This window comes from Caretta caretta, chromosome 3 (genome assembly GCF_965140235.1).
Source record: "Caretta caretta isolate rCarCar2 chromosome 3, rCarCar1.hap1, whole genome shotgun sequence".
NCBI lineage: Eukaryota > Metazoa > Chordata > Testudines > Cheloniidae > Caretta > Caretta caretta.
This window is the reverse complement of record NC_134208.1, coordinates 127,127,251-127,153,162: the sequence shown is the minus strand read 5'-3', so window position 1 is coordinate 127,153,162 and position 25,912 is coordinate 127,127,251. Positions and strand designations below refer to the sequence as shown.

Below are 25,912 nucleotides of genomic sequence, written 5' to 3'. Positions count from 1 at the left end.
ATGTAATGGACCTAATTCTGCTTTAAACAGCACTAGTAGCATCCCATTGAAGTCAATGAAGTTGTGTGGGCAGAAGAGCATATTTGCCATTTACTGGGGTCCTAGGTAAGACAGGTTAGGGGATAATATTTATGGGGCTAGACCCTAAAACATGAATGAGTGTTATGTACTGGTTATAAGAAAAAGAGGACTTGTGGCACCTTAGAGACTAACCAATTTATTTGAGCATAAGCTTTCATGAGCTACAGCTTACTTACTCACGAAAGCTTATGCTCAAATAAATTGGTTAGTCTCTAAGGTGCCACAAGTCCTCTTTTTCTTCTTGCGAATACAGACTAACATGGCTGCTACTCTGAAACCTGTCATGTACTGGTTATGTAATCCACTCCTTGTTGCATTAAACTACCCCCCAGCTGTTCCAGAGGTGGTGATTGTGCTATAATTGCTAGTTAGGGGACACTGGTTGAGATTTTCAGAGAGGCCTGTGGGAGTTAGGCATCCAATTCTCATTGACTTTCAATGAAATTTGGTCGCATAATTCCCTCAAGGCCCTTTGAAAATCCTCTGAAGCTCATGATCTGAGCTCTGGAAATCCCAGGTTTAGTGAGCAAGATAGCAACCATTAAAGTTAAAGCATGGGACTGGGAGTCAAATGTTTCAGCTGCAGCTCTGCCAGTGACACCACGTATGGTCTTGAGCTTTCACTTACCTTCTCTGTGCTTCAGTTTGCCTATCTATAAAATGAGGTTATTGATCGCTTCCTCAGAGTGGTACTGAGAAAACTTTATGGTGCTCAGATGAAAAGCACCATGTAACTGCAAAGTATTATTATCTTTAAGAAAGATAAACTAGTTTTGCATTGTCACTTCCCTTTTTAATGCCCACAAAAGCCGTGTTTGTGCACACATTCCATTGCTGTGTGCATATTATACATATCTATTACAAAACAACGTACAAAGACTAGAAACCACAAACCATCACCTGAATGTCCTTTGGTTAAGCATCCACGTTTCTATGGTCTGAATGAATGAGATCTGCAAACCTTTGCAAGTGTGACCCTTGCTAGCAGCTGGTGAGCCTAATTTAAACCAAGTGCCAAAAATCTGTGTTTTAAGTTTATTTTTCTTGGTTTGTTTGAAAATATATTCCTCAGGCCTGAACCCTTGATCAATCTGCCTTACTCAAGAAACTGATGTACTCCTAAAATCAACTGAGTTACACCAGCATAAAATGGAGAAACAGTGTCAACCTGTCTAGAATGGCTCACAACTATGAGTGCTGACCTCGGGGCAGACGCTCCAAACTAGTTGTATGTTCTAGAACATACGATTTCACCAGTCCAATAAAGAAAGAAAGAAAGAAACCCAGTAACAAGTGTGAACTCCTGAAGCAGTATAACTGTCTTACCATGGAGTCACAGACAGTCCCCTTGGCATTCCACTCTATCTTCCCACCCAGGTAAGCTGGACTATGTGATTGTCACTTTACACCAAAAATCACAACAATACTCCGTTTACTCCCAGTCCCAAAGTACCAGTCAGTCACTTACCCCAGGCCATCTGTACTCCGATCTCAAACCAAAGACAATGCCGGTAGCCAATCCTGTAATAAACTAAAGATTTATTAACTAAGGAAAACGAGTTATTTATAAGTTTAAAACAGGAAACATACACACACACAAATGAGTTAGTCTTAAATTTAAAATGGTCATATAGGATTCTATAATAAGCAGCTCTATATGTCCTTTAGGGCTGACCAGGCCAAGCAGCCTGGGGATCTCTTGCTTATGCTCTCTGGACTCGAAGATTCCTCAACAGAAAGATCCTAGTTTCTTCTTGTCAGGGATTTTTATCCCCTGTTCACCAGAATCCAAGCAGATGGGATGAGTTCATGCACAGGTTTTCGCTTTGTGGAGGAAGTTACGAATGCAATCAACAAGGTCTCTGTCCTTTGATGCTACATAATGCTCATTTTGCCTTCAGTGTGTCATCTTGTGTGCAGGATGAACACTTTACCTTAATTAATACTGCTTTTCCTGTTCGAGTTATCCAATGACAGAGGTTTACAATGCAAACAGTATAACTTTATACCATGGGATAACAAAATTATAAGTAGGATTAATGCATGCAGCATCCTACTAACATTTCATGAAGTCTAGACACTAAACACATTCTTATAACATTACTATCTGTTTGGCTTTACCTGTTGGTTAGTATAGTTCAGACTGGTTTCCAGCTATGCATTTGTCAGTGCCCAATGAGGCCTGGGGCCTTGGCATAAACTGGCACCCGGTCTGCCAGTGTCACACACTGATGAAACAGACCCTACAGTTTTATTCCTGAGACAAACTATATTTAGAGGATTTATCCATTTTCCTGAACACTGCAAATGGATAACTATCACTACATCTGTTACAAGCTCCCTGGGATGAGGGAATTTGGAAACCATTCACCAGCAAATTTATGTCCTGCAGAGGAAAGACCATAGTAGTCTTGTGTTCTGAACATCTGCATTTAAAAACAGTCAGACCAAGTAAGCATTGGCTGCTGCAGTGAGATGCAATGTTTAGGGTTTTTTTATTAAAAAAAAAAAAAAGGTGAAGGTTGGGGGAGGGTTTGTTCTTTCCAGATCAGCAATTGACAGCTCTCCTTGTTCCAAATGCCCCAGATCTTTTGCTCTGTTGTAGTTTCTCTCTATCAAACTTAATCCCAACTTTTCAGAATATGGGTATAATAAATATTTCAGAAATGGTTCAATGGCAGTCTTAGATTGTACTGCTGTATTTCGTTATTAGTCCTCTAAATTGGCTGTTTACAGTTAACATTTCACAGCTAAAATAGCTAGTCTCTGGTGCCACAGAAATACTTACCAAAGGAAGACTTGGTCTTTTGGGCAAGGTCCACACACTTTAGTGAAGGATCAGCGTATAACGGGGTACAGATTCAACCTAGCTTGGGTTGTGGGTGATTGCTAGTCACCATTCAGGGAGCTGTGTGAAATAAGTTAGTGCTCTCCATACCACAAAAGGCACTATTTGGTAGCTTCAGCTGAGAGGCCTGGGATTGAATGCCCCTGGAAAGCTAGCTGCCTCTTCGCTCCAGTAATGGTCCCCACAGGTTAGGACAGGGTGGGGAAGCTTGCGCGAGGGTTGCTTAGGCTGTTCCGATCTAGGTTTTCATCACCACAATGTCTGAGATCCTTGTTTAACTTTATAGCGCCTTAGTCTCCAGGACTGTCAAGTCACCACTCTTCATGGCTACTAGCTGGAGCCAACGCTCTGCTGCAGGATGCTTAAAGAAACTTCCTTTGTCATCTAGGAGAGCTGCAGGTGCTCAACGTCTCTAAAAATCTTATTTAGGTCTAAACAAGGGTTTAGGTGTCTAGCTTTAGGCAACCACATAGGCTGAGGGGAATTTTGACAATTCTATTTGCATTCCATTGTACCTTTAAGAATAATAAGACATCGTTTTGCAATACAATGCATTTTTGTTCCATGTCCTTTTTGGTTTGATGATGATTTTGATGTCCTCTAAAACAGGACACAATGTTCCTTGACTCATTTTGTTTTGGAGGGGAATGCAGACGAACTGCAATATCCCATGCTACACAACAGCTGACAAATGACTAATAATTTAAGTTGATGATTTTTCTTATTACAGCCATAGGGATATTACTGGCATTGCAAGATTATATAGCATGCAGTGAGGGGTTTGGGGTTTTTTTGTTTTGTTTTTGCCCAGTACTTCGACCATTCCAGTTTAATATTCCTGCAGGTATAATGTGCTGTGCTGCTGAAAGTGGAACGCCGCTTATGAAACATTATATCTAATACTGTCCACTTGATTGGGAGTTAGATACAATGCCAATGTTTAAAGGTGAATAACAATGCTGGAACTCTGGGGTTTAGCCAAACTTGCTTATGGTGATTTATTTTTTTTCACTTCCTATCCCCATAATGCCACACTCTATTTCTGAGTAGAGTTGAGTGAAAAACATACAAAAAAGGTTCCATGAATAGTCTGAACTTTTAAATGATTAGCTTTGGCAATGTCCACTCCTCTTTCTGTCTTTGATTGCCATGAATATTTGAGTAATTGAGCTTAATTTAGCAAGAATGTTAATGGAAAATCTATTTTTAAAATTGTATCTGTAGAAGCCAGATTTTACACTTTGCACACACAATTATTGGTGGTAGCATTGTTTGCATGTTTATCAGATCAGGAAACGAAATACCAAATAACACATCTGTCCTATCCAAATATTTTTATATTCCACTTCACTTCTAGTATCTGTCCAGCAGCAGAAGTCCTGAAACACCCTAGAGAACAGCTTCTCAGATTGTATTTCTGGCCCTTTTGGAACCAGTAAATACTGGAAATCGACTGAAAGACCCTGCTCTTTTGAGATTTCTTGCCTTATTGATAGATCAAGGAGGTATGAATAGTTTGGAAAGCTTCAAACTAAGTTTTGGGAGGCTTATTGTGACAGAACTAAATTGTTTTTCTCCCTTTCCCTTTTGTCCCAAAATATCATCTGGGACTAGATAGGAAGAAACTGCTGTACAGAATAAAACAAAACAAAATATTTTGTAAATTTGCAGAGTCAAAAGGTGTAATAATAGGAACCTTTCACAGATGTACACTGGGCAAACTATCTGTATTGTAATGAACAATTCATTCATCAGATGTAGCCTTTTTTCTGTTCATGAAGTTTTCATAAGCAGACTTTGATCTTTAAAATTTTATTTGCTTACAGTTTTACAGGACTTATGCACACACATGTCAGCTTCTGGATTGTTAATGACCTATTCACTTCAACTACATGCTTAGCTTGTCAGTCATGAATAATGAATCACATAGTATGGTTTCTTCTTCCTGAGTCAAATGATTAAACCTTTTTAAATGGGCTGAACACATCTGGGCACAAATGGCAAATATCTTGTTTTCATGCAAATACAGCAAGTTATGCGAAGAACAGCCATTCTCCAGACGTTCATGTGAATAGCTGTTTAGAAATCAAACAAATGTTTGCAAACACTATTACTATTCGACCACTTTAACTGGATGTGTAAAGAACAACTGATCATATTAAACATGTTACCTTTAGCAGAGGGCAATAGGGTAGAAAATGAAGCTTACAAGGGCCAGCTAAGCCAATTGTTTGTGAAGTAAAAACTAAACACTTTGAGTATTAACTTTTCCTTAGAATTCTTGCCGTCTCAGTATCCATTACTCCATCAAATTCAGCAAATGCTGTCCCCTCAAACCACTGTACTTGATTACATTGGTGTCTTACTTTTGTAGGTATTTCTGGTGAGGAAGATCAAAGGATCTGATGCTGGCCAGCTTTATGCCATGAAGGTACTTAAGAAAGCCACTCTGAAAGGTACGGATTAAGACACTGGGCTGAACACGCTCTCTCCTGTACTATAGAGTTTACTTTTCTTGTGATGTGTAGGATCTGTTGGCATAGTTTTGTAGGATCTAAGAACACAAAAGCATGTTCTTATCAGCCTCCACCATTCTGTTTCCTCATTTTGGACTGAACTTACTAAAACTCCACACTTTCAGTGCAACATTGTGCCTTTAAATAATTGCACCCAAAATTTTGCACCTCCAAGTAATTTGCAGGATCAAATAATAGATGTGGAAATGTTATTTAACAGCACCTGAAAATCCGGCAATAGGTGCAGGTGTTCTCATTTGCACCTGCAATAAATTGCAAGCAGTGTTATTTGTGGGTACCAAATTAGAGGGCAAGTTCTGAAAATTGGTCTCTAAAATTTTTACATCAAAAAAAAGTTTTTCATGACTGTTTAGCCATTTTAAGAAAATGCTCAATATTGTTGTCACTATCACTAGAAAATGCAGTTATAGTTTGTGTTCATAATAACTAAAATGCTTAGGCAAGGAAACCTGTGACTGATTGCTACTCAGATTGAGCTATGGTACCTATTACAGATGGAACAACAGTTTCTCTCTCTCATTATTTACTTTTTTTGGTAACAAAGACAGACTTGGTTGCCATATGGAAAATTAAAATGTTGTTCTGCTTTCTCATTTTCTTCTAGTTATAGCTATGGTTGAGAGAGAGTTCAGTGAGTCAATTCACTTGTGGTTTTTTTCCTTTGCTGGCCATACAGTATGGGAGCCAGAAATTATATAAGGAATTTGGTATTTGCTAATTCTGCATGACTTATTCACTATTTTAATAAGGATTATTTATAGTTGTTCTGGGGGGGGGGTCACTTTTAATTTGTATCCGAGTGTTGGCATCTCTCTGAAATACATTTTATGTAAATAACTCACTATTGGTAAACAGTAACCCTATTGAATGATTGTTGCCATATATCTGAAAACTCACAGGCTCAAACTTTCAGGAATGGCAAATTATTTCTGGGTGCCTAACATCTCTCAATTTGGAGATCTACAATCAGCAGTAATTCTATGTAATCTTGGTTATGACTAACAGCACAGTAGATGTCAAGAGGCTGATGACATGACACAGCAATTCTCTTGAGCACCCACCGAAACGTGCAAATAGGAAACTAAGTACTCACGTAGTGCTATCTGACGTCAAAGCCATTTACAAACATTAATTACAAATGCTGAAGCAGCTGCTGATCTTTCCATTTAGAGTTTATATAGAAGAGTTTGCACTCTGCTGTTTTCCTGGAATAAACATCCATCTAAATATTTCTGCTTCCAATGGATAAATATTTGTGTGTGTGTGTGTATATATATAATATATACACAAAGTGTATAATGGAGAAAATCCTCAAGTCTTTATTCACAGTCAAATTCTGCAGTACCTCAACTATTCAAAACTGAGAGTTCTCCACCTGTGAAAGTTATTTCTGCTCTGTGAGAAATCTGAGGAAAGAACACCTAGCTTGTTACTATTTTTGTGAACCCACGTAACCCTTCCCCTGTGAGAATTTTATTTTTTCACATCTCTGTATAGATGCGTAAGGTCCTTCCAGCAGGAATGACCTCTGGCTTTCTGTCTTGTGCAGCACCAAGTACACGCTCACCACTTAACAAATAATAGGATATATTGTCTTCAATGTTGTAGCTGTGTTGGTCCCAGGATATTAGGCTGTGTCTACACTGCCACTTTCAGCACTAAAACTTTAGTTGTTCGGGGGGGTGAAAAACACACACCCCTAAGCGACAAAAGTTTTAGTGCTGAAAAGCGCACTCCCGGCAATAAAGCTAATACCCCTCATTCAGGGTGGTTATTTTTTATTGCCAGGGTAGAGCTCTTCCCCCAGCAATAAAGCATGACTACACTGACCACATCACAGCACTACCATGGCCACGCTGTAATGTGGGCAGTGTAGACATACATACCCTTAGAGAGACAAGGTGGAACAGATTGCTTAGCATAAGTAGCTAACACACATTTCAAGGGGTCATTCAAGGTGAAGTGGCCTGTTAACATCTTTCCAGTCATGAAGCAGGGAGGGGGAAAACCAGGGTGAGTTTGTTGTAATAAGCCATAAATCCAGTGTCTCTCTTCAGTCTTCGATTTTTAGTGTCTAACAAAAAAACAAGCTCACAGCTCGTCTTTTGAAGGCGTTGTGCAAGTTTATTTTAAGGATGAGGACTGGGAGGTCAGATGAGTGATCACTTTGTTTCAGAGTAGCAGCCGTGTTAGTCTGTGTTCGCAAAAAGAAAAGGAGGACTAAGGTGCCACAAGTACTCCTTTTTTTGAAAAGTGTTGACCCACAGGTGATACGGTGTTTTTGTCTCTTATGTTTCTGTGTGAGTTCCTTTTGAGCATGTAGTAATTGTCTGGTTTCACCCATTTTGTTGTTGGGGCATTAGGACACTGGATGTGGTACACCACATGGTGAGAGAGGCACATGTAAGACCCATGCATCTTGAAAGGTGTGTTATGGGGGGTTTTGACCCTCATAGCAGTGGAGAGATGTCTGCAGGTTTTGCATCTGTTCTGGCAGGGTCTGGTACTGCTTTGAGTTGGTGTCATAGACACTGACTCCGTGGGTGCTCCAGGGCTGGAGCACCCATGGGGGAAAAAATGCTCAGCATCCACCAGCAGCCGCCTTATCAGCGCCTCCCCCTCCCTCCCTGAGACTACCGCCCACCGCAAACAGCTGTTTTGTGGCCTGGAGGAGGGATGGGGGAGGAGCAAGGACACAGTGCGCTCGGGGGAGGGTGTTGGGTGGGGAGGGGGCAGAACTGGGTGTGAAGAGGAAGAGTGGGGGTGGAGAAGGGGCGGGGCAGGGATGGGGCCTTAAAGGAAGGGGTGAGTGGAGGCAGGGCCTGGGGCAGAGCCAGGGGTCGAGCACCCCCAGCACTTTGGAAAGTCAGTGCCTGTGGTTGCTGTGTCTTGGTCTGTGGGGAGCTTGCTTCTGATGATAAGCTTGGAGAGATAGGGAGGTAGTTTGAAGGCCAAAAGAAATTCTACAACCTCATCCCTCATGAGCCCACCCCAGTGTCCTTCTGCATGCTTCTCAAGATACACAAACAAGGGAACCCAGGGAGACCCATCATACCTGGTCCGGGCACTCTTACTGACAGAATATCAGGACTCATAGAAACCATCCTCAAACCACTCACTGCACAAATGTCCAGCTTCCTCCAGGACACAACTGACTTACTCCACAACATTAACAAAATCTCTCAGAACGCCATCCTTGCCACCATGGATGTCACCTCCCTATACACCAATATTCCTCACAATGACTGCATCACTGCCTGCCTCAGATATTTACAAAACAATGGACCACACTTAGATATCCACTCCAAACACATCGCCAGACTCATCCACTTCATCCTCACCCATAACAATTTTACATTCAACAGATGCTTCTGGTTCCCCTCCCCCTGCATCTGCACAACATCACCATGCTTCCTAGAATACTCCACAGCTGCTTTTCTGACATTTAGTGGTAACACCTGGAAGCTGTGACAGGAAAGTGATCTCTGCCAGATCCCACCTGCTCCATTCAGATTGGTCACACTGTAGAGATCCCAGTCAGAGGGTATGTTTTCACTGACTTTTGTGCCTCGAGCTACTTGACCCTAAGGATCAGCATAGGGTAAAGAACAAAAGTTTCTAGCCCAAATCAAAGATGTGGGGAGGTCCACATTAGCTTCTTACAGACATGTTATCTACCTCGAATTAACTGGCAATCAATTCACTTGAGTTACAAAAGTGAAGACCGCCGAGAAGCGTGGTGTAGGAAGGGAAATATTAAAAGAGCTGCAGTGAGAGCTGCTGTCAGTGAAGTTCCAAAGAATTTGGCACAGAGAATAATAGTTTTGACAGCTTAATTTGATCTTTAAGTGAGTTTTAAATTATTGCTGCCCACCCACACTGAGCAGGGCTGGAAATCCGTCCAATTTGAGATATTTATTACCATGTCAAATGATGGGCACAAATGCATGAGTGCTTGCTAGCTATAATTCAATAATTACTGGCAAAAGCATGGCTGCCCAGACTCTTCTCCCCCCCCCCCCCTGCACTGAACAGCATAAAGCTGAATGTCACCTTCCCATGAGTAGGGTTAAGATTTTTGTCATGGATATTTTTTAGTAAAAATCAGGGACAGGTCACGGGCTTCGATGAATTTTTAGTTATTGCCTGTGACCTGTCCCTGACTTTTACTAAAAATATCCCTGACAAAATGGGGAGGGAGGAGTGTCCCACACGTACAGCTGAGAGGTCCAGGGGAGCCCGTGGACTGGCGGCAGGGCAGCTGGGGGGAGGGCCCACTGGCCACAGCAGCCTGGTGCTCCGGGGGGGATTCCCCCCTGGCCGTCTGTGACAGCTGAGAGCTGCCACGGGGCTGAAGTGAAAATGTTAGACATATCTGGAAATCGTGGATTCCGTGACATAATCATAGCCTTACTCATGAGTAGCCCTTGCAACCCCAAAAACCACATTGGTTGTTTTTCTGTATGAAGGTACATTTACAACAACATAAGGGAAGTGGGGCAGGGGGAAATGACAGTTTAGAAAAAAAAAGTGGGGGGGATGCAGAAAACCTTGCTGTTTGGATTAGTCTGAGGAACTAGTTTGTGGGTAAAGAAGGTGCGGCATTTAATGCATGTTTTAACCAAGGGTTACCCACTTATGATGAAACTCTTATTCTTCGTCAGTAGATAATCTCTCCAGGCTGTTATGCCTCATTAGTCAGCATGATCCCAGAGTTCAGTGACAGCAAAGGTTATTGTAAAAACAGTACAGAACCTTTCACCTTCAGCAATCAATAGTTTCCAGCATTCACAGCTCCCAATGAGCCAGCTCTGTACCAAGAGAGCCCTGAAGTTCAAATATATCTGTGTATAGAGAAACATAGTATTTAGAGATGGAAGAGATCTATTAGATAACGGAGTCCCTCCCACTGCAAGGGCAAATGTATCCCCAGTTGTGGCTGTATTGTATATTAAGCTGATATTAGATGTTAAATATTAAACAATCTTAGAATGGAACAGTTGCAAGGATATGAGTAGTACACACAAACTCTTGTGACAATAAAAATAACCCTTACCAGTATTAAAATAGTACATGTATGAGTAGTCATATATTTATGGCATGGATACGTGATAGTGGAAAATTCTATAGTTGGGTATAGATCAAACCAAAATTAGTTACTTAATGACCCATTGCCTTCAGTGGTTGCTGCTGGGTGCTTAGTACTTCTGAAAATCAGACCATTTGTTTAGGATCCTAAATAAAGATTTAGAAAACTAATTTTAGGCACTCACTTGAGGAAAAAACTTTGGTAATAATACTTAAAATTTAGAAAGATCTGTTTGGATGGATATCAATGGGGATAAAAGGCTGCAGTTAGGGATGTTTGCAGAACTTAAACTCTGAATTTTCTGACTTTCAAATGTTTCATGTTTCTTTTAAACTAAGATAGTGACATGAGGTTCTTTTTGTTTAATCTATATTTCCAAACTTAAAATTGCGTTAAAGTACTACTTGTCTGGGAATTTCTTTAAAGTTGTGAGGTGTTTTGAATAAGCCCTTTAAAATGTTTCCACTTCTTAACACTATAAAAATTATTTTCTTGAAAGTGTTTTTTTGGAAAACAGACAAGAATATAATATGTTTAACAAAAACCTGGAGGCGTATTTCAGTGAAGCAGGGCTGCCCTTCACTCTGACTGAAACCCAAAGGACAGAAGCAGTGGGGTTCCTCTGTACTCTGTAGGAAACATGGCACACAGGAAGGACAGATTTATTAACTTGATTTTCACATCGTTGCTCTTAAGGTGTTTATAGGCTCCATCAGCTCTGCCAGGGAAAGTTCAAAGTTCCTTGAGCAGGAGCCGTTTTGAATCACACAAATCGATCCTGCTTTGAGCAGGGGGTTGGACTAGATGACCTCCTGAGGTCCCTTCCAACCCTGATATTCTATGATTCAAATTATAAACTCCACTAAACATATCTGAAGAGTTTGTTATAGTGGAATACAAGGACTAACAGTGGAGTTCAAGTATGAAGACACAGCCTTGTAAGACGTGTTCTATAGTAATTGGCACTGAGACTGTAGCCGCATATCCTTTCATCAGCGCTTTTGTACTTCATAATTATTATAGCGGTAAACACGGATCTTACAAGCTCTGCAAGATGGGCCTGCGTATCTTGTGAGAAGTGGGATGCACCTGCTGATCTGGTCAGTTGTACTGGCAATACCTGCAGATTTTGAAAACTTTGTAGTGGGAAGCTTCTAGGTTTCTTGAGGAACAGAAGCTATTTGGCTCCCAGAGCTTAGCGGTTCCTGCCACACTGCAGTTTATGGAGCTTACACCCAGCATGGTGGCATCTCCCAAGTTTCTAAATTCCTTGAACAAATGGCACAGTCTGTATCTGCAAAGTTTGTGATCTTCTTGAGCCAAAGCTATTTGATTTATGGTGGTTATAGTTGTGCTGATTACGCTGCAGAATTTACAGCTTCTGAAAAGCCTAAAAATAACTTTAATTCCACAGAACTTGGAGTTCTCAGAGGTTAAAATATTCATAACAAACTTCAAATTAAACACACATACATATATACAAAAGTCCCAGGCAGCAGATATCACTCAGGACACCATTCTTCAAAAAACTGGAGTTTCCATACTGTAGCAGTGGCTTGTGTGTTCAACCATCAGGTGCAGTAACTCCCTCAGTGTTCCTCCTCACTGTGCCTGCCTCAGTTTCATGGTGGTGGTGTGGTTTAGACCTGAGGCTAACCCCTAAAACCTCTCTGGTTCTGATGTAACAAGTCCAGTGAAACCACATGTATAAAGAGAGTCTAAACTTTCATCCCTTGGTGCAGAGTTTACAAATAACACATCCACCCAAATAAACAAACTTCATTCATTGGTGCACAGGTACAGAGCCCTATGCTACTGGGCTCTTCCACAGACTTTGTTAAACTTTTGAACAGAACTACTCTCTCATGCTCTAGCCCAAAACCTTGCCTCTTCTTAAGCCCACCCTCATCCTTTTACTGTCCCTCGAGACCTCTTCCCAGCCTTTCCAAAACCCTTGAAGGTCCTTTACCTGGAGAAACCCAACAGTATGCTCTGTCCCCTTCAGGTCAAGAGACCCACAATAGGTTGTCCCTGGTCACCCACTGGTCTGAAGGAAGACTACTGCTTATATTTCCCCAACAACCTGCACCACATCCATTGTTCCCTAACATACAGGTCCCCTACTCCTTTGGAGCTACAAGTCCCAGAATGTCATGGTTCTGAACCTGGAAAATGGACAGAGCTGGACCCTGATATAAAAAACAAAAGGTGGTTTATCCTCTTAATGGATTGCTTGAAAGATATTTTTGGGAAGAATGTAGCTATATGCCGTAAAGAAAAATAATTGCCATGGCTACACAAAGTCATTGTGTGAGAGAACATATATTCTGAGAATGTCACCCTGAACTGGAGAAACTTAAGTACCGCTGCTAGTATTGATTGCAAAATGATTCTCAAAAAGCCAACACAAAGACTTCACAGGTCAAAACAGTTACCAAAAGAATCATACAGCATCGTTGGAACTTTCTTTTTATTGGCTTTCCAAAGAGATTCTTTAAAGATTGACTCACTTGCATCTAGATCTTAATTTTTGTATGTGTGTATTTATACTTCTTGCTGTTTCTTTAGTAATTCAGAGCACAAGTTCAGATATGGATGAGAGGGCAACTTTTCTCTCTAAAAATAAATTCTGAGCACACAGCGTTTGCGAGTTATATTGTCTGTTTCTAGTCAAGCCAGCTGGAAATTCTCATTATATAAAGTCCTGATCAAATTATAGCCTCATCCCAATGATGCACTTAGAATTAAGATCCTGCACTAAGGGGAAAAAATCCCATTTCTAAGGACTTTAAGAAATTATATAGCCCTAGAGACTTAAAATGCTATTGTCCATCAGCAATAGAGTTTTTTTTAAAATAGGAACTCAGTGTTACTCTATAGAATTATATCTACAGGGCAGGAGGAATTATAAAACTGTGTGACTGTACTTTTTAAAAAAACTTATTGACTGGTCTGCCCTTCTTTAAACAATTGATGGAACCCCACTGAAGATCCCATCAGATGTAGTTTTCAAAAGTTATCACGTTATATACGGACAAACAAGAGAAATGCCATTGAGTTGAATGTAGAGCCTCATTTTGCTCAGCCAGAAATAATCAGTCTGGATACATGCACTCTACTAAACCCAAGGGAAAACAATCCGAAATGCATCACATGATTGGGGGGGGGGACGCGTGGGGGTGAAATGAATACTAATTTGAATGACAGTAATCATAATAATTTAGCATTTTGCATGTTTAAAGCACTATATTGTTAACTGGTTAATTAATCACCATAACACAACCGTGAGGAAGGTGGCTGTTATGAGGAAGAACTCAAAACTGATTCAAAGGCTAGATTCTCCATTGCTCCTAAACAAAGGTTAACCTAAATTTGAAGTCGTCTAAGCCACACCTTTTCTCTACATTTTATTGGTTTCGTATTTTGTATCAATTGATGATTCAACCCAGGATCAAATATAATCCCCTTAAATGCTTGGGCTCTTGAAAAGGCTACATCTGTGCAACCGGCTGATGTCACATTGGCTGATGTCAATAACTTTGGATAATAGGAAGCCCTATGACTAGTCACAGCCCAAGCCGGAATCAAAAGAAATTGACTCCTAGAGCAAGCTCCATTTCTGGTCTTTTAGCAGTGAGTAATTGGTGGTCTAGGTACTGTGAAGGAATGTACTACGCCTTTAAAGGATAGGCTGGAGCCTATGGCTGGGACAGCCTGGGGTGTAACAAGGAGGCCCTGCCCCACCCTAGGGCTGAGCTATATAAACAGGAAGAGGATGCTGAGCAAGAGAGGGAAGTATTAGTGCAATAGCACTCTACAGAGATTTTTATTATTATTTATTATTATTTTAATCTAGAAAAAACTGCAAATGCATTTCAGGGAAATACCCTGATTGCATAAACATACCTAGCAATTTCTTCCATAGAGAGAACAGATTTCTGTTGCATTTGTTTTGACCAGTCTTCTCTTATGCTTTCACTCATGTTCAAATTATCTAAAATTACTCTTGATACTTGTTGGGTTTTACCTGGCTGTCAATGAAATAGGGAAAGAATGTGGAGCCTTTTTCAAAATTTCTAAAAGAGCAACTGCCCTTGATCTGCAAAGTGCCTCTGAAGATATTTCCATAGAATGGACTGTCAACCTATTGCAACTGTCTGAAATCTCCAAGCAAATTGATTAGCATTCCTCCAAATGGTTGGGTTGACATGTGCAGGTTCACCGGTCTACATCTTGCATTTTGTTGTTTTTTATTTTTTTCCAGTACTGAGCAGCACATCATACTCATTTCACTGGGGATATTAAAGTTACAATTTTCCAAATCCTTTTGTTACTTTTGATCCAATTTGCTATCTAGCTCTTTAAAGTTTCCATAAATTCCAATATGTACAGCAGAATAAATTAGTGGCCTTGGAAACACAGCTGCAGCTCCTGTTTAAAAAAAAAATATTAAAAGCTTTCAGACCTAATTTTTTTATAAAAAGCTCAAGTAATAGACTTGATCATAGTGCTTTTACCACTTCCCAACTTTCCCTTGGATTACAATTTTGTCATGTTTGTTATTTTGTCTGATGGCAGCTATTTGCAATTGTAGAAAATCCAAAATTGGCTTCTATTCTGCAGAAAAGACCACATGCAGTATTTCATACTGTTGAGTATCAGTATCATCATTCTTTGCTTTTGTTGTAGATATAAAAGATTGAAGACCACCCAGATTGTTGTAGTTATTTATAAGTGGCCCTCTAGTCATGACTGAGATCCAAAGCACGCGTTCCAATTTCAACCTGCCTAGCTACTCCATGTGGTCCCATACCAGCAGCAGCCATTCACTTATGTAAAACAGGATTATTTTCAATACCAGCTTCACATTCATCCTCAACTACAATTTCTGACATCTGAGGCTCTTGCAAAACATTTGCCTCAAAATTATCTTTCCATGTAGAGAATCTGTTTGCCAATTGCTTCAGATTTTGCTATGTGACCTTCAAAATGATGTGGTGATGATAATAATTGTTCTAGTCTGTATCTGGCACAAACAGCAGGTGTTCTTCCTTTAACCCACCTTTGTCCTTTTTTGTAATACTTTGTGAACTCTATTTGGCTTATTTTCCAGGTCATCTGCATGCTGTGGATAAATTTCTAGTTCAGAAGGAAGAGCAGTGTCTTCTGCTTTCAGTGTGGATAGCTAGCTGTTGTTGTTATTGAACATTAACTGCAATGATACAATGGGCATACCATCAAAATCTTGCCCATATGCTCAGGGTTCAGCTGATCACCATATTTGGGTTTCGGAAGGAATTTTTCTCCAGAGCAGACTGGAAGACACCCTGGGGGTTTTTCGCCTTCCTCTGAAGCATGGGGCACGGGTCACTTGCTGGAGGATTCTCTGAACCTCGAAGTCTTTAAACCATGATTTGAGGACTTCAGTAGCTCAGACATAGGTGAGAGATTTATTGCAGGAGTGGGTGGGTGAGATTCTGTGGCCTGCATTGTGCAGGAGGTCAGACTAGATGATCATAATGGTCCCTTCTGACCTTAATATCTAATAATAATAAATAATATCTGTGAAAATGTTAAATGTTTCTTGGGCTGAGTAGTCAGAGAGGAAAAACTGTACTGCAGTTTTTCCAATATTGCCCTTTACATTGCTACGTTGAACATCACCAGCCAATTCCTCAAAGGTTCTCCACTTGGGTTCCCCTTCATTGTCATATTTAGCTTTGTAATTTAAGTACAGCATCAATGGATAGGATGCACTGTGTATCCGTGTTGGCGCATCAGTGTTCCCATCCATATTTATTGTGCAGGTTCATCAAAAGATCATTTCTCGCAGTTGAGTTGTCACTGTCCTACTCTTGACTATCTCAGTGGTGTCCTCCTAGGTCCAATGGGAACTTAGAGCAGATGTCTTCATTACTGGTTTTCTTTCTCTTTCCCCCCCCCCCCCTTATGAACCTAACTTTCCTATGTACTGATAACTGTTCCTCATCAGCACTGTCAAGCATTGGGTGATCCTTCAAGCCATAAAACTTCCACAGGTGTTGAAAATCTGTATGATACCAAAAGTTCTTAACATTGAAATATGGACAAATTAATGAAGAAATCAGCCCAATTTTGGAAGAACCATGAAGCAATTAAAGGATTTTCCTTAAGTTTTGCATACCTTCCATTTATTGTATATTTCTTGGCATTGCTAACTAATCTGTTTTTGAAGCTAGCAGTTGATATAGTTCAAACTAGTGCAGATAAGCTGCTGTTAATGTGAAGACCAGTGTTCAAGGTTGCAAAAACAGTATCTTATCCAAGAGTTCACTGCAGCATGTGCCAGTAGATGTTAGTACCCCTCAAAGATGAACTGTAGAACATTAGTTGTTTGGCAAGTATAAGCTCTGCATTCAGTAGTCTTTCCTTTAGCTCATTAAAACCATTTAATTCATTCCTTCATGAGGCAGTGTTTCCTAGAGGATAGAGCATTAGACTTGAATTCAGGAAACTCTGAATCTGTGCTTTGCCACGGACTTACTAGGTGACCTGGGAAGTCATTTCACCTCTCCATGCACCAGTTTTTCCATCTGTAAAATGAGGATAATGATGCCTATCTTCTTCTGTAAATTATACTGAGACCTACTGCTAAGCGCTATATCAGGCCCTAGGTGCTATTACACATACTATTCCATGCTGAGATGTGTGGTCCGTTGCATTGTGGAGTTCTGGCAAAAAAAAAAAAATAAATCAGATGTTTAGCAGCTCTCCTGTCTCTGTAATGCATGAAGTGTTGAAAATAGTTGGGTGGATGGACAGTTAGCTCTCAGTGAGTAAATCTGCAGCTCCATTGGGAAATAGCACTGTAAAGGTCATATCAATCTACCCAGTCTTCTCTAGCCATAGGACAGGCTCATTTTCTACATGAGCAGTGTTTTTGTTCTGTTTGCTGAAGGAGTTGCACCAAGGGAGCATCCAACTGTAATCACCACTTATTCCTTTTCAGCTGCCTGTAATCATGGTACATTTTGTAGTTAGTGTTGCATTTGGTCACCTACCATCTTTAGGGAGCTGCAACAAACTGTTTTAATGGATTTCTATTTCCCCACAGAAAATAGTGCTACTTTTCAATTGCAAAAGCGCATTTTTACCATTTTCCAATTAACATGGAAATCAACATGCCCATTTTCTGTATTATCACAATAAAACCATTGAAGGCAGTGAGTTTAATGAACGCAGAAGCCACTTGAGTCTAGTGTTGACATCTTGCGGAAAGTTGATCACCTGTCTGCAATAACCAAACTGCTGTCTCTGTTAATTCTGTATACCAATGCTACTGGGCAAACTCTGGCAATCTGCAGTACCCACACTAGATTTATGTAATTCAGGAGCCTGTGCTCTGGAATCCAAACAATTTTCAGCAGAAAATATATTTATTGGATTTGTATATTTTCTACATCAATCACGAATGCTGTCAGTTGTGGCTTTTGCTCCCTGGGTTCCAGCCACCCAAATCCCTGAGAAAACCTGCTTCAATACAGAATTAACCCCCTTCCTCTGACCTATATCCTCAAGTTGTCACCTCCCACCCCACACTGGAACCCATAAAGGTTATAATCAAACTACTCTGACCTATGTTCTATGGGGACCCTATCCTGAAAGCTTTCCTGAAACCCCTCTTCTGGCCTTCACAACTGCCCCCTACCCCAGCCAATGTCACCAAGCTCATCGTCAGAAGCAAGCTCCCCACAGACCAGGACACACCATCTCAAAGCAGCACCAGAAACAACAGATGCAAAACCTGCAGGTACATCTCCACTTCTACAATGACCAACAACCTTCCCTCCACCCCCCACAACATCCCTTCTAAGATCTGTGGGTCCCACATATGTGGCATACCTCATGCAGTGCACTAAATGCCTGAATATCAATTATGTGGGTGAAAACACACAAGCATTGGGCTCTTAAATGAACTCAGACAGGAAAATGATAAAAGACCAACACCCTAGCACCTGTGGGTGAACCCTTTTCACAGAGCAATCACTCTGTATCTGACCTCTCAGTCCTCATCCTCAAAGGAAACCTCCACAATGCTTTCAAAAGACAAGCCTAGGAGCTTGAATTCATAACTTTGCGAGACACTAAAAATCATGGTCTTAATAAAGAGACCAGATTTATGGCTTATTACAACAATCTGTAACCCACCAACCCCCCTTTTTGTCTTATGATTACAGGGGTATTAATGAGCCTCTTCAACTTGAATGATCCCTTAGAATAAGAGCTAACTACTTATGCTAAACTATCTGTTCAATCTGGTATTTAGCTGTGACACTGAGTACCTTTCCCAGTTCTGAGGAAGAGCTCGGTGTAGCTCAAAAGCTTGTGTCTCACCAACAGAAGTTGGTCCAATAAAACATGCTATCTCCATGACCTCTCCCTAATATCTTGGGACCGGCACTGATACAACACAGCAAACAACACCAATTTATTTTCATGTTTGGGCAAAGTTTCTATTTGTGCTGATACTTGCATGATGCCCTTGGCTATCTAGCAGACAGTCACGTCGTAGCATAGTTTCCATAGCAAGGGTAATTGCATTACACTCACTATTAGCTCAAAGCCACCTTTCATGCTCAGAAGGAGTTTCATGTTGACAGCATTCAGATTGCTGTTTGTCTTTGTAGATCCCAAGTTCTTTTGTTTTTGTGCATGATATAGGTAGTGAACTAAGTATCAGAAGGGTAGCGTCTTAGTCTCTATCCACAAAAACAACGAGGAGTCTGGTGGCACCTTAAAGACTAACAGATTTATTTGGGCATAAGCTTATCTGGGTAAAAACCCTACTTCAGCTGCTGCTAGATAGTTGGAGATGGCATAAGTAGACTTGGGAGAATGTGATTATTTTTGATACTATCCATCAAAATTATGAATGTTCTGGGTTTTTCAGCATTTTTTTAATCTATTCACATTTTCAGTTGCAGGAAATTATGGCACATCAGACAATAACTATTTAATGATGGTAGATTTTGAGATTTAAAAAGTTAAAGCTTCATAACTACTAAACCAAAAATTAGGGAGAGAAGGCAGGTGAGGTGAAATCTTGGACTAATTTCTGTTGGTAAAAGAGACAAGCTTTCGAGCTTACATAGAGCTCCCCTACAGATCTGGGAAAGATACTTGAGTGTCACAGCTAAATACAAGGTGGAACAGATTGTGTTAACTCCTTATGCTAAACATACTGTAAGAAACTATTCCAGGTGAAGAGGGCAGTTAACACCTCTGCAGTCACAGAAGGAAAAAAGGGAGGTTAGTGAGTTACAGATTGTCCTAATAAATCATAAACCCTGTGTCTTTATTAAGTCCTTGATTTTTAGTGTCTAACAAAGTTATGAATTTAAATTCCCAGGCTCATCTTCTAAAGGTGTTTTGAAGATGGGGACTGAGAGGTCAGATATGGAATGATCACTTTGTGATAAGTGTTCGCCTGTGGGTGATTGTGTGTGACCACGCACCTCTTTGGTCACATCAGGGCTTTCTCCCTCTGGCATTAAGGGAGCCTAGGGTAAATTAGTCCCACTCGGGAGGTTTAATACTTCATGCTGGTTTATTTATAGTATTTTACAGGGTAGGTTCGAGGGCTTCTTTTAAACAAAAATATTACATTTCCTAATTCCCACTGGAATTAGGAACAAACACAAGATTTCCCCTTATAGGGAAAAACAACTCTTTATCTCGGAGAAGCCTTTTGCCCTCACTGCACACAACCGTTCTGCAGCTTGCTTCTCATACCTCCTTCCTTTTCTTGCTCACTGGAAGAGGTTTTTAAAGGTCATAGGCTGCCCTTAATTAGACTCAGGTGCTAGAGCAAGTAGAATTTGCTGTTTGCCAGATGCAAACAGTCCAATGGAACAAGTGTTCAGTGTGCTGGACAGAATTTGGAGTGAAGAGAAAAGTCAATTCAATGTGGACATGAGCAAAACAGCAGCTTTGATCAAAATGAATATTGACAATGTTTGTTCAGTATTTCATTATCAATTCACTCACAACATGAAATCACTTGAAAAAAATCTGCCATTATGTCACCACAAAATGTCCTGTTTTTAGGCTTGTGGGGTGGCGGGGGTGTTTTGTAAATTATGGTCACCTTACTCCTGGGACACTCTTTTAGTTCAAAGAATCGCTTTTCTCACCTTTGCCCTCACGAACTGAAGCACAACGTCTGAGAGAGCCAAAGACTGGTCAATGGTATTTTCAAACGATAAAATAGCAAGCAATGTCAATCTCTCATCGGCCATCATCAATGAAAGGTATCTCTTAATGAGCCTGAACTTCGAAAAGCTGCACTCACAGCTGTGACTGGCAGCATGAGCAGAATCCTCAAACCTATCCACATATTAGGAAAAGTGTCCTTATGCTCTGAATCATGAATGAATTGAAGAACTTGCAGTGGAGAGTGCTTCCTGTTTGGCAAAATGTGATGGATGTTGTCCAATTTGACAGAGGTGTTTATCATTGACGTTCGAACATTCGCCATGTGTCAGCGTCCAGTGAAAGTCTGTACAAGTGTTCCAGAGTGTGTTTTCCTGTCCGCCAGCAGCTTACTAAGATCATACCAAAAACCCCAGGTCTTTTCATGGTGCTTCATTTGTCCAAATCTTTCTTTGATGGACACTTGAGTAGTATCGATGAGCAAGCAAAAAAACTCCCTTTTTGAATTTTTCTTCTGCGCTTACCATCACCTTGTCTCTACCCTTGTAACCAGACTGTCTCTCCTTGCAATGAATATGTGTTTCCTTGAAGACAGGCTCAACTCCTAAGTTTTCTGCCATTTCTTTGGCAGCAGTGATGGCATTGTCTCCGGAGGCCATAATGAAAACAAGGCAGCTTCTCATCAAAGTAGTAGTGGTCGCGACATCCATCGACCTGAGTGCTTACAACATTTACTTGGAGCAGAGATTGTGAGACCAGAAATACAGTCAGTGATCTGGTTTGCCAGGCTTTGCACCTTGTGTCGGATTCTGGCCTAGGCTTTACTCAACTGCACCAGTTCCATCAGGCATCATAAAACTCAGTCACTTGGTACCTCACTGGCCTTATGCTGTCAATGTGGCTCTTCCAGCGAGTGTCACTTAGCTGCTTCATAGTCAAATTTGTAACATTGTCCAGAAAGATCTTCCACCTGATAGTTGATGCTGAAAACAGGACATATATCCCTTGCAGTACTCTGAAGAGAGATACTGAATCTAAAGAAGATGACGCTGTATCTGACCCAACCAAGTTGAGGGAGTGGCAGCCAAAAGGCATGAAGAAAGCTCTTAGATCCAGCACAAAGATCCTTGCCTGGTAAACAGCACCCCAAGCCCAGTACCCTCCAAGCCTGGCACCCCAGGCAAGTTGCCTGGGTTGCCTGCGCCTAAATCCAGCCCTGTGCATTACAACATATTAATGGTGGTGATTTAAAAATTACTAAACTCTCTAATTTTAAAATAAAAATGTCAAAATAGAAATAATTTTTTTTCAAAACAATGTTTCAACTGACCGAACTCTTTTTTCAGAAATGTTATTGTGTAGAAAATTTCAACTCTTTGGTGCAGTTAGAAGAAAAAGTATTAGAAATGTTATAATTTCTCCTAGGATGGAAATTCGGAGTTTTGACCAGTCTACTGAATCTACAGTAATGTTACCAGTCCCTGTCCCTATCCTGAATAAAACTCAATTGATGAGGCAGTTCAGAATCCCACTAGGTACAATCTCCATTGTGAGAGAGTGTGAGACACTGTCCATTCCTCCCAAAGATTCATTCCCAGTTCCCACTTGATATTATTTAAACACTTTCAGTCTTGACCCTAACAACCTATGTGTATGAGGGTGAGAATCTGTGCTGCACCAAGGCACAGCACAAGCCTCCTAGCACAGGAGGAGGTGGGGCTAAGTTGACTTTAAGCCACATTTGTGTGTCCTAGTTCTGGGTTGCTATGGGAACTGGAAAGGTTTGTCACGCTTTAGGCAGCCCTAGGAGCCTGTTTAAAGTCAGCCTCCCAGGACTATCCTGTGTGTTGCAGCACTGCCTAGAATTTCAGTCCTAGCCCTGCCCCCAGCCTGTCCTCTATGCAGGGGTTTGCAAATGGGTCCTCGGAAAGCAGCCTATGGCCATCCACCACAGTGCCTGCACTGAGGCAATCTTCCTTTGGCCAGAATTAGGACTTCTTGAGCCCCTTTATGTCACTCTGGCCCTCCTACCTTGTGTAAAGGGCACAGAGCAGGGGTGAGGATTTCACCACAGATCTCTTTGGATGTTTATGGACAGCCCAAGGGGGGCTCTTAACAGTTTTCAACCATAAAAACTGCATATTTCACTTCTGTGAAATACTGCAGAAAATATTTGCTGTAAAAGCTAAAACATTGCCATTTTCACACTTTATGGCAAAGTGAAGTGAGCCAAGCATTTTGCACCACTGTGTCTGTGCCACCCACCTGGCCTGAGCATCTTTTTAAGAACAAAGAAAATAAATGACAATTGATGACACCAAGTTGGATGTATGAAACTTGCCACCTTGAGAGATCCACCAGATCCTGGATGGCTGGCTCATCTCCATCTCAGACTGGAGAAGAGAGAAACAATTTAGTTGTTTCAGAGTAGCAGCCGTGTTAGTCTGTATCCACAAAAAGAAAAGGAGTACTTGTGGCACCTTAGAGACTAACAAATTTATTTGAGCATAAGCTTTCGTGAGCTACAGCTCACTTCATCAGATGCATTGTTGTTCATGTTGACTTAGTGACATCACAGTAGCAAACACAAGGCAGACCATCATTTAATTCAGAAACATTTGGGCTATGGATAGGAGAGATGTGGGTGTTGACCTTCCATGGTAGGTGAGCAGCCTGCTGGTGAACACCTCAACATAACCATAGCAATAAAGGGAACTAGAGGCTCAAAGGAGAAATGACAGGTTTCAGAGTAACAGCCGTGTTAGTCTGAATTCGCAAAAAGAAAAGGAGTACTTGTGGCACCTTAGAGACTAACCAATTTATTTGAGCATGAGCTTTCGTGAGCTACAGCTCACTTCATCGGATGCATACCGTGGAAACTGCAGAAGACATTGTTTCATGGTCTCTGTGTGTATATAATGTCTTCTGCAGTTTCCACGGTATGCATCCGATGAAGTGAGCTGTAGCTCACGAAAGCTCATGCTCAAATAAATTGGTTAGTCTCTAAGGTGCCACAAGTACTCCTTTTCTTTTAAAGGAGAAATGGTGGCACAAGAGCAGTGCTGAGGGGAAGTTTAGGCTCTGTGTCGACTGACTGACTGACTGTCTTTGGAGTAAATAATGTAATATGTGTAGGTTTTTTCCATGCCTAATTTCTATGAGTTGGTACTAAATGTTAAAAGGGAGAACACCCATCTTGGTGAGGGAAAAGAGGCCATCTTACTGTGTAATTATTGTAAGTTTTTCATTATTTAAATACTGTATAAATTGTCAGCTAACTCCTCCCTTCATGATCATAACAATTTTCAGAGCGATTACTGATCCCCATTCATCTGGGGCCCCGTAGCCCTAATGCCTGGTTTATTTGTTCATTTCTGGTTTTAAAATTTTGTGATTCCTATAATGTGGGTAATTATTGCCTGTCAGTGGCAGTTAATGCAGTTAAGTGCTGGTATGGCTTGCAGTAATAATATATCATACATCTAGGCAACTAAAGGAAAATGTAATATAAAATAAGGATAGGTTACAGGAGAATTTGTGACCAGAATCCAATATTGCATGCATCGTTTGACAGCAAATCATGTCAAATAAGGCAAATAATTCTAAATAAACAACATTTATATAACCAAGAAAGTATGGGTCTGCTGAGGCTGTACTCAGAAGTTAGAGCTTTTATTTGTACGGGAGACAGGCTGAATGATCTATGATTGTTTGTTAGTGTAGAATAGAAAGACACATTTCATGAATATCCATGTGTACAATTTTGTTATCCTGAGGTTTTCTCCTCTCCTGATGACTGGCAGATTTCTCTGTTCTTCATCAGTCTTTTTATTAACGTGCTCCTAGATATCCAACAACAATTGCACTCATTGGTATTGCATGTGGTGAATGTCAGCACACAATTTGGCCCACTGAGGAACTTTAGGTATATTGCACGTGAGGAGGCAGTGGATTGACCTGTGTGTGTGTGTGGACATTTAAAATGATGTCTCTGCATAGGGATTTTTTTCTTTTCATTGCAAATGTGATATTTTTATCCTTTAATTTTTTTATGGATTTAAATTACTTTCGTAATAAGCTTACTTTCATTTTCAATAACATTTCTGATCAAGAACTTTGCAAAATGATGGTGTTTTGTCCAGTGATTAGAGCTGTAGAGGAGAAAACCTGGACTCTCTTCCTGATCTTGACACTGATTTGTTGTGTGGCTTTGGACATGCCACTAAATCTGTTAGTGCCTCGGTTTCCCTGTTTATAAAACAAGGATAGCTGCCTCGTAGTGATAATGTAAGATTAATTAATGTTTGTAAAGTGCTTTGAGAGCCTCATAAAAAGGTGGTGATATATGCTATAAGTGAAAAATATAATCAGACGTTTTGAGATATTTTCAAGACCTCTTTTCTTCCAACCCATAAAGTAAGTCCAAGCACTCAAGGATATCATTTGTCTATGGATAGCTGACTTATAAAATAAATAAATTTAAAAAGATTTCCTAAAAGTGGAATGTGTTGGTTTATGTAAGAACAATATTTAGAGGGAAAAAATTGCCATTACCTGAACTTGAGTTCTTAAAGTACAGCCTGAGACATTATTGATTTTTCTGAGTGCCCTTTAAGAAAGAATGTCTTGATTCTCTCTATCTGGTTGTTTCTGTGCAGCCACAGCTCTAAGCTTAAGTACCAAAGCTCACTTTTTATTTCTCTTTTCTCATCTCTAAAGATTCCACATTTCGGGGGGTGGGAAGTTTTTCTCCCAGAAAAGTAGCCAGTCCTCTAGGAAATGTTCAATGGCATTCTGCACAAGCCATTGCCATTATGCTTCGTTATTCAGGTGACAATAGTATAGCTTGTGGGAGGGGGGTTCTGCATATTCTAACAGGTCCCTATGATGATAAGGTAATACAAAGATAAGGCAACTCTGGTTTTAACTTAAATAGGAGCTCAAATTCAAGTCTAAAGGAGAACTCAAGCTGCTGTGCCAATGCAAGATAAAATATCAGAATTGCCTCATCTTTATTGCTATTTTTAACCTAAATTAGCCACTTCGGTTTGCTAACCCGAATTAAAGATTAAGAATACATTTCTTTTTATTTTTCGGTGAAGATGTATCTTCAGGGCCAGCTCTAGGATTTTTGCCACCCCAAGCAAAAAAAATTTTGGCCGCCCC

The 25,912-nt window shown here is 40.6% G+C and overlaps 1 protein-coding gene across 6 annotated transcripts in view; it reads left to right on the top strand.

Moving 5' to 3' along the window:
• Nucleotides 1–25,912, top strand: part of RPS6KA2 (ribosomal protein S6 kinase A2) — a 483,898-nt gene that overhangs the window by 321,260 nt on the left and 136,726 nt on the right. For all 6 annotated transcript variants that reach the window (XM_048844025.2, XM_048844028.2, XM_048844024.2 and 3 more), the window contains one exon: nucleotides 5,304–5,385. In XM_048844025.2, the coding sequence (XP_048699982.1) occupies nucleotides 5,304–5,385 (82 nt within the window). The remainder of the gene's footprint in view (nucleotides 1–5,303; nucleotides 5,386–25,912) is intronic.